General features: G+C 38.8%; 1 protein-coding gene across 1 annotated transcript; it reads left to right on the plus strand.

The window, feature by feature from the left end:
* The first annotated feature begins 1,832 nt into the window (after nt 1–1,832).
* Nucleotides 1,833–8,759, plus strand: LOC120056954 (CREB/ATF bZIP transcription factor-like). The gene is made up of 5 exons (XM_039005262.1): nt 1,833–2,065; nt 2,814–3,668; nt 3,872–3,947; nt 4,430–4,501; nt 4,989–8,759. The coding sequence occupies exons 2-5, from the start codon at nt 2,863–2,865 to the stop codon at nt 5,046–5,048; spliced, it is 1,014 nt and encodes a 337-aa protein (XP_038861190.1). The 5' UTR covers nt 1,833–2,065; nt 2,814–2,862; the 3' UTR covers nt 5,049–8,759.
* The last annotated feature ends 537 nt before the right edge of the window (nt 8,760–9,296 follow it).

Here is a 9,296-nt window from a genome sequence, read left to right on the forward strand (position 1 = left end):
ATTTTTCATCATAGTTAATGTTTCCACTAATTCAGGCACCCCAACAATAAATACAATATCACATGTTGAAAAAAAAATCTGTGTCAATTCAATAGTAATGATTGTACACAAAGAATGACATTTTTCGCCAGCAATTGGCAGGAAGCAGTGAGAAAAATAACCACAACATTTGAAATAGACCGGAAGTTGGATTTCCAAGAGAATGCAAAAAGAGCCATGATCCTATGGGGAATTCGGGACAGAGTTTAAAAAAAATGCTACATAATTATTATTATTAATAATAATAACAAATTGCTGTTATTGGCAGAGAGGTTTGGAACTCTCTTTCTTATTGGTCTATTAACTAATTTACCGCAAGACCCAATTTCCATCACACCATACCATAACAGGCTGAAATTTCAGGCGGTCATTTCAAACAGCCTACTAAAAGGGCATTATCATCATTTTCATAGTATCACGTTTTTGACTGCACAGAGGTAATTTGTCTTATGGACATTGATACCTTTTTAGAGTGGAGTCTTTTGGGCATCTGGTGATTATAGATCTCTCTCGCATCGTCTTATTCAGTCTGACGAATCTGGCTACAATACATCCAGGAATGATCAGATCTGCCTTGCGCATATTAGAGCAGTAGAAAGGGAGGAGGTGGAACGGAGGAGAGAAATGCTGAGGGTCTAAGATGCTACAAGCGGCAGAATTTCAGCCACGTGTGGGCCACCCTGTGAACCAGGAGCGAATGAAGTCCAAGTGGTATACAATTTGATATATTAAAATAAGATATTTATTTTAAAAAGGTAGCCCTGCTAACAGGCTCAAACCTTCATAATGCGACCCCTGGTGCGCAAATAACTATGCACAGCTGCGACTCTTTTTATAGACTCTCGCTAGACCCAGTGGGAAAAATCGCCTTCCCTTGCTCAGACGTTGCGTGCATCAACCAATGGTTGCAGCACCGACTGACAGAAACTGCTATAACATATTGTAACGACCCTGGGTTTATAAGCGCGGAAATCGACTCTGCCGCTTGAGCATGCTTTTGCGGCACAGTCGATAGCGCGCCGGACCTCGGGCTAGGAGGTCGAGGGTTCGAGACCTGCTCCCTGCTGTTTCATTACATTGGTGTCGGAAGTGATCGGACCTCGCATCCACGACAGTGCGTGTGCTTGGCCGGTGAGCGCGTTCCTGTAAGACGTAAAGTCGCAAGCTAGCGCGAGGACGCGCTCTTTGAAAGGAGGGAGTAGTGTAACGACCCTGGGTTTATAAGCGCGGAAATCGACTCTGCCGCTTGAGCATGCTTTTGCGGCACAGTCGATAGCGCGCCGGACCTCGGGCTAGGAGGTCGAGGGTTCGAGACCTGCTCCCTGCCTGTTTCATTACAATATGATGGGGTTCGCTGAGAAGTAAAATACCTATTCATGCGTTGTAAGATCTGGCAGACGTCAGCAACGCCTGGGCAGAGGAACTGATTTCCCTCCCAAATATAAAGAAATGGGGGCTTGTTGAATTTATGTCAAGTTTATTTGAATTGTAAAAAAAAGATTTGTAAATAGATTACAGTGACGTTTCACAAAGAGTTTTCATAGTATATGATTATTAGTGATGTTTTTCCGCCTCGTCACTAGTTACCATAGCCACAAAGTCATAAACCCCGCCTATGTCTACAATTGATCTTTATCAGATTTTAAACCTAACCAAAATGCTAACATTATGTCTAACCGTAAATTAAATTAAGAGCAAAAAGCTAATTTTTGTAATCATATTTTTTTAAACAATGTAGCCGTTTTACTTTGTGACTGTGGTAGCTAGTGAAAACCATTTCCGTGGGTTGAGTCGCCATTTTGACTTTGTGGCTGTAGTAACCAGTGAAAACCATTTCCGCGGGTTGAGTCGCCATTCTTTACGTTCTTTGTACGTTTGGAAGTTCTCTCCGCTAGTCAGCAAGTAGTTGTTTAGTGATTAGACAAATGTACAGACTGTCAAACAAGATCGAATCTTTTCCTACGAGAAGCTGAATAATATTACGAACAAATAGCTACAATCTGATCCAGTTAAAGCTTCACGGAGGGTAAGTGTGGTTACTTCAAAAATGCTTTGTCATTTTGTTTGTGCGCATGGCCTTCCAACTAGCTAATAATATTATAACTAACTAGCGTTAAATATAAAATAACGTTGACGTTGTTGAAAACACAAACTAGTTAACATAATATCAATGTGAGTACTTATAACATGTTCCAAAAAACGTAAAGATTACATGGTAGCTAATGTTAGCTAGTTCGGCCTAATGTAACGTCAGTCTTGTTCAGACAACATTATGGCGCCTAAATTAGCTAACTAACGTTAGATACAGCCCCGCCTTGAACAACTGCATTAACTAGAAATGTTAGTCTATATTAGTCTTTAAATTCTCGAGAAAGATCCACACAAAATGAATGTTTTGGCAATTGAATGTTCATGATGTTTGGCTTTGGAATTTCCATGAAAAAGCGCTAAAATCACGTTTACATGAAAAAATACATCGAAATCCGTGATTATTTAAAAAATGATCTAACCTAAATAGAGCAACTCAAAAAGCACTAATCGCTCAGCGCTACTTAACGTTATATTTGGTAAAGGAAACGTATATGGCCTCAAGACTTTAGGTCCTTCAAAATGGGGGTTGAGGTAATGGACATAATCTGAAGGATAGCTGGGCCTAATTTAACTCACTGAAGCACAGTGAAAACCATGTCTTTCATGTCTAGGGGGCATGAAACCCAATATATTCATTAAACAGACTTAATTCACTAATCAATGTTCTTGTTGTATTCTCACAGATAATCTGAGCGGGAATAAATTAGTGGTGTCCCTCATCAAAAGCTAAAAATGATCACCAGACGAAGAGGTCGTTCAGACAACACCGATGTGGAGGTGCACTCTTCAACTTGTCCTTTTGATGTTGAAGTCACTGACTTTGTTGAAATGATAGAAAATGTTAAAACGAGTCCCTCTGAAGAAATTCAGTCAGAGAATGGGGATAGTACAGTTGGATTAGAGCTGGATGATTTATTTGGAATCGACGAGTTACACTGGACATTTGAGAAGGATGCAGTCTCCCCTCTTTTCGACATTGGATTGGCCGAATTAGGTGTGGGTGACACAACAGATCAAGATTTTTGGATTGGTACATCCAGAACCCCATCGCCCGAAGGAGTGTCTGCTGTTCAGAAAAGGAAGGGGAGAGATGACCTGTCTGGGCACATGATCAACAAAAACGCTGTCGCTGCGCGAATTAATCGTCTGAAAAAGAAGGAATACTTGAACGGGCTGGAAAATAAAGTCGGGTCTCTGTCGTCAGAAAACCGCATACTCAAACAGGAAAACGTCCAATTGAATAAGAGGGTAGAAGAGTTGGAAGATGAGACGAGGTACCTGAGAGCTGTGTTGGCCAACGAGAGCATGTTAGCCCAGCTGTTGTCAAGGCTGAGCGGTGTGAACGGCATGAAATTATCTTCCTCGCTTTTCCAGGGGTCCAACAAGAATGACGACCACGATTATGCCTTGCCCCGGAAACGTGTGAAGGTGGAGGAAAAGGAGACCTCTGGTGGCATCTGTCTGCACGTGGACAAGAACAACGTCTCAGTGGAGTTCTGCACTAAGTGTGCAGAGAGTGCAAGCGCATCACTCAAAATGTAGGGTCAAGTACTTTTATCTGTTTTCAGATGTTGAGACTGAACCTGATTAACTTCGGTGTAATGAACGTCAGGGGAATCTATGAACAATGTTAAAACTATTTGAGATCATTACTTAATTAAGAAATGTTGAATGATTGAGCATGTGTAAAAAATCTTGCCAATGATTTAAGTACACGTTACTCGTTAAACCTTGTTGCCAGTTTTCTTCTAGGTGATGATTGTTCTACCATGCTGGATGAATGGGTTACAGAGCGTCCCTGTCTGCTTGGCTCCATGGTAAGGATCTCAGATGAAGAAAAGCTGATGATTTGATAAATTCTAAGATGTTTTTCAAGTTTAATTCCTCTTAGCATACACCAAAGGCTTTTACACTAACATTAAGTTTACACTGGAACATATCTTTCCATCTTAGTTTGAATTACTTTTCTTTTAAGTTCTATGCCGTAAGCGTTTAACCTGTAAATATTAAATCAAACTGATTTCCCTCCCAAATATAAAGAAATGGGGGCTGTTGAATTTGTCAAGTTTATTGGAATTGTAAAAAAATATATAATTGTAAATAGATTACAGTGACGTTTCACAAAGAGTTTTCATAGTATATGATTATTAGTTCATATTGGCTCTCAAACCAGAATGGTAAAAACAACAACATATAATTGCTTAGCATGGTTTGGTTAGAACTTGTCTTTTTGTGAAACGTCACTATTCTGCTGAAGGATGTTTTCATTTAGCGCCCCTATTTTTCTTTATTGCTAAAGTGGATTCTGCTGTTCGGGAAGCTGAAGAGGCGGGACCCGCTGCTGCCAACTTGGCCTGGTATTTTTTTAAAGGTAGTATAACAAAGGGTGTAAGTGACTACATTTAACCAGTATCCCATAACACCTTCTTTGTAAAAAGTAGTGAATTTAGAATATATTGTGGATGACAAGTGTTCCACTACCTATTACATTGACAATATTAGAGGTCCTATAACGGTTTGTTCACAAGTTTAACCTGACTTGTTGACACATTGGTATGTAACCCAGTTGTTTAAAAAAAACTAGTCAAACTATCTTGTTATCGATGTGATCCTGATAGAAATAGACATCACCAATTTTGTATAAAGTGAAAATCTTAAAGAATGTTATGTAAAATACAAAGATGTTGTGGCAACTTTTTTTTTTCTAAATGAGAGAACAATGTTTCAGGAACATGGATATGATTAAATGATTGACAATAAATCTTATTTTGATTATACACGTTTCAGTTATATATTTTACCTTGAATGTGACCCAGTGTATTTGATATTAACACATCTCTTTTTCTCTTTTCAAACAGCAAGCTCTTTCTGCAGACAAAGGTCTATCAATTCCTCAACAAAATGGAAAAATGTGGTAATGGTTTATGAGGCCTCATTTCAGTGGAGAGTTCAAAGCATACTCTATGTGCATATGCCTACTAGTCCGATGTACTTGTTTTTAACATAATGCTGCTGCATTTAGTTTTAAAGTGATATTTCACTAAAATCAGCTTCAGGTGTTTTCAGACTTCAAAATTGGTCTAATGAATGTTCATGTCCCATCCCACCACCTGTATAGATCCAGCTATATGCCTCAATCCCAAATGAATCCCCCCCAAAATACAGGTGCTGATCAAAATGATGAAAATTAAAATAATTTCAGATAGGTGCTGAGGCATTTAGTGGGATTTACACAGCTGGTAGCTTGGGCCATTGATTCATTTAGACAGACCACTTCTGAGGTCTGAAAATGTCTAACAAATAGGGTAAGGAACTGTCACTCTAAAGTTTATCGAGCTGGACGGCATTTCGGTGATAATATTTAATGTGGAGAACCCACAACGCTTTCATTTGGATCTGAGAAGTAAATTGTTAGCTTCTTCACAAATTAACTTTGTTAAAAGGTACCCTCTTTAATTTGTTTTTCAGCGTTATGGCTGACCCAAACACTTTGTTTGCTATAAAGCTAAAGGATGGGTTGGAGAAATGTAACCACCTTCAAATTCATAGATGAAGCTATGGATGAAAGGAGTGACAATACATGAGATCGAAATTATAGTTTTGCGTTTATATTTAAGCTATACATTGTTTGAAACAAACTTATTTTGGGTTATGATTGCGTAAGCTCAGGGGGCATTAAGTTGTATTCTTCCAAGAATCCATGGGTATAGGTAGGTGGCTAAAATTCACAGGTCATAACATTGGCATGCAAGGCTACTTATTTGGGCATGCACTGCAAACTAAACTGTTTTTATGAAAAATCTGGAATATTTTGCCATATGTGCATATATGTTGGACATAGGAAACCGTAAAAGGGTTTGAGAGCCTGTTAACAGACACAGCATTTTTAGACTGATGCATTTAGCTGATTACTTGAGGTGTACATGATTTAAGGACCCCAATCAAACACACCGTTGAAACCATCATAACCCCACATTTGGTTTGTAATCCATTGTTTAAAGAATGTCTTTGTTTATATACACTATAGCTTCAAAATATGGTTAAAACTATCACGTGGGCGGACAGTCAGTACATGCATCCTATGAATTGAGTGGTTACATTTCTCCAGCCCTGTGATCACGCAGATTTGTAGCAAACCAAGTGGTGGTGCTGTTGGAATTAATTATTGTGCCATTAGGATAATTTTGGTATTTAAGACCTTTACAGTTAAATTGTTTCTTGCACTGAAAGTAGACCAGGAGCCAGTTGGCTGCAATTTGGATTTCTTAAAAACAGCCACTTTGAACTTTAGCCACTGCTAACCAAAAGTCAATGGGAGTGATGGTTACTGTCCAATTTTGAACAATTCACTGGCAAATAAATTGAAATCAATTCAATGACTTGGTTTGAAATCACAAAAGGTGATTTGGCCAAAAGTGAACACTTCCCGTTTGCCTTCATCACGACCATTGATTTTTTTTTTGTTAGTAGTGAGTGGCTGTTTTTTTAAAGAAATCCAAATTGGATTTAGTCTGGCCCATAGACCACTGTCAGGGTAAGGAATCATTTACATTTTTATTAATTTAGCAGACTAATCCAGTGTGATTTACAGGAGCAATTGGGGTAAAGTGCCTTGCTCAAGGGTACATCGGATTTTTAACCAAGTCTGCTTGTGGATTTGAACCAGTGACCTTTCATTTACTGGCCCAACGCTCCTAACCGCTAGGCTTCCTGCCGCAGAATGATGAATGTGGGTGGTAGACTGGCAGTTATGCACTATGACCTGTACTATAATTGAAGGCTCTTTTGCACTAAAATTGTCAATGTGTTTCTACACTGGTAAAATGGTATCCTCAACCAATATTTTAGATTGTCTGGTTGGCCTGCTAGTAAATGGCAATAGCCAATATAAATAGATTTTCATATCACTATACACTATACAAATGTTACTCCTGAAGTACCTTCCCTAACTGGCTTGATATAACTCAATTTGATGCCATTTTTACTGTACAATCCAAATTGAACCATCTTTGCATTGTTTATCAGTTGCACTAGCTTAGTATTTGGCACTCTCAGACCTTTGTTTTCATGTCAGGTCACTCAACATTTTCCTTATGCACATGTTGTACGCTTTTTTTTTTGAGGGCCTTTGTGTTAAATGGATAGTTCGCGATTTGACGCCTTTATCAACTTCCCCATAATCAGATGAACTCGTGGATACCATTTGTCTGTGCATGCAGTTTGAAGGAAGTTGATCACTAACGGTAGCGCAATTGCTAACTGGTGTTAGTCCAATGACTTGAAGTCTATGGGTATCTGCTAGCATGCGCTAATGCTAGTTTGTATTGGCTTGCGAAACTACCTCAACTTCCTTCATATTGCACTCAGACGTAAAAATTCTATCCATGAGTTCATCTGACTAGGGAAGTAGATAAAGGGCCTCATTGCCAAAATCCTAATTTAGGACCCTCAGTTTATGGGCATTTAACACACAGCTTTGAGGTAGGCCTGGATTTAAACAGACAACCATTGTATTGCGATCCTGATTCTGGGGTGTAATTTCTTATCACTAAAACTGCCAATGGATCATGCATCAAATGCATTAAGTAAAAATATGCCAAGTAAAAACATTTTCAAAATACAGAACAGTTATACAACCTGATAATCACCTAATGCATGTTTTAATTAACATTTAGCATTAAGGTATAACATGTATATTGAACTAGGCATGTTATTTAATGGCTGTTAACTGTGGTTCCACTTCAAACACAGCAGAAGCTTTTTCAGAACAAGTTAATTGCAGTGTGATGTTCTGCGCAATCTGTTTTGAATTCTGTCCTCTATACTAATTTCAGTGAAGAGATAATGCCCCATTCTCCCGAGGTTAAACTACAGTTGTCCATATGGTTATGAAACTACACAGTGAGAACACCCAGTAACTTGGTAATACCATAAAGCACACTTGATGTGGGCCACGTTCAGTGGGCAAACCTATTTGAATGTTAGAATTGCCATGAATAGAGCAGATGTGAATCCATGTCAGGCCTGTTTGTTCTACATATATCTTCGAGTGTTCCACTACATCAGGTATTCCCAAATGGGTACGCGCAATGCTGTCGGGGGTACACCAAATAAAAATGACATTCTATTTTTTGGGGTTCACATTTTCAAACAACATTTATTTTCCAACGGGACTATACATCTGGGTGAGTTTTTTACTTTTTTCCCCCCTCGCCTGAGTAGCCTCGTTTCACTGCCAAAAATAAAATTAAACCATCTAGTGTTCAGTGAAATAATAACACAATGTCACGTACAGGTAGCCTAGTCAAATAATTCACATCCAATCACATTAACCGTTACTGTCTCGCGGGAAACCTAGAAACGAAACGTGACAATTTGAAAAAAAAGCCACAGGAGTTTGAGCTAGAATAAAGATGACTTTCGAGTAGTAAGACATGTATAACCACAACAGATACCATTAATAAGGGTCTAGAAGCATCTTATATGGTGAGCTACCGAGTGGCTAGGACAGGCAAGCCCATACTTTTGTGGAGGACTTAAATATTCCTGCTGCTGTGGATATGGCTGGGACAATGCTGGGGGTAAAAGCCCAGAAAACTATACAGACAATGTCTTCATCAGACAACACTTTCACGACGCATCAGTGTCATGGCAGGAGATGTTTTGAAACAATTACTGCTTCGCGTACAAGCCAGTGAGTTATATGCGTTACAGCTGGATGAGTCAACAGACGTGCCGTGCTTTAACTTCTACTTGCACACAATCCCGGATCCGGGAGCACCCCCATCAGTAAAAAAGCTGACTAGCATAGTGTCACAAGTAAATACTAGCATCTAAATATCATTAAATCACAAGTCCAAGACACCAGATGAAAGATACACATCTTGTGAATCCAGCCATCATTTCTGATTTTTAAAATGTTTTACAGGGAAGACACAATATGTAAATCTATTAGCTAACCACGATAGCAAAAGACACAACTTTTTTTTCCCACCATTTTTTTCCTGCATAGGTAGCTATCACAATTTCGACCAAATAAAGATATAAATAGCCACTAACCAAGAAACAACTTCATCAGATGACAGTCTGATAACATATTTATTGTATAGCATATGTTTTGTTAGAAAAATTTGCATATTTCAGGTATAAATCATAGTTTACCATTG

The sequence above is a fragment of the Salvelinus namaycush genome, chromosome 12 (genome assembly GCF_016432855.1).
Source record: "Salvelinus namaycush isolate Seneca chromosome 12, SaNama_1.0, whole genome shotgun sequence".
NCBI lineage: Eukaryota > Metazoa > Chordata > Actinopteri > Salmoniformes > Salmonidae > Salvelinus > Salvelinus namaycush.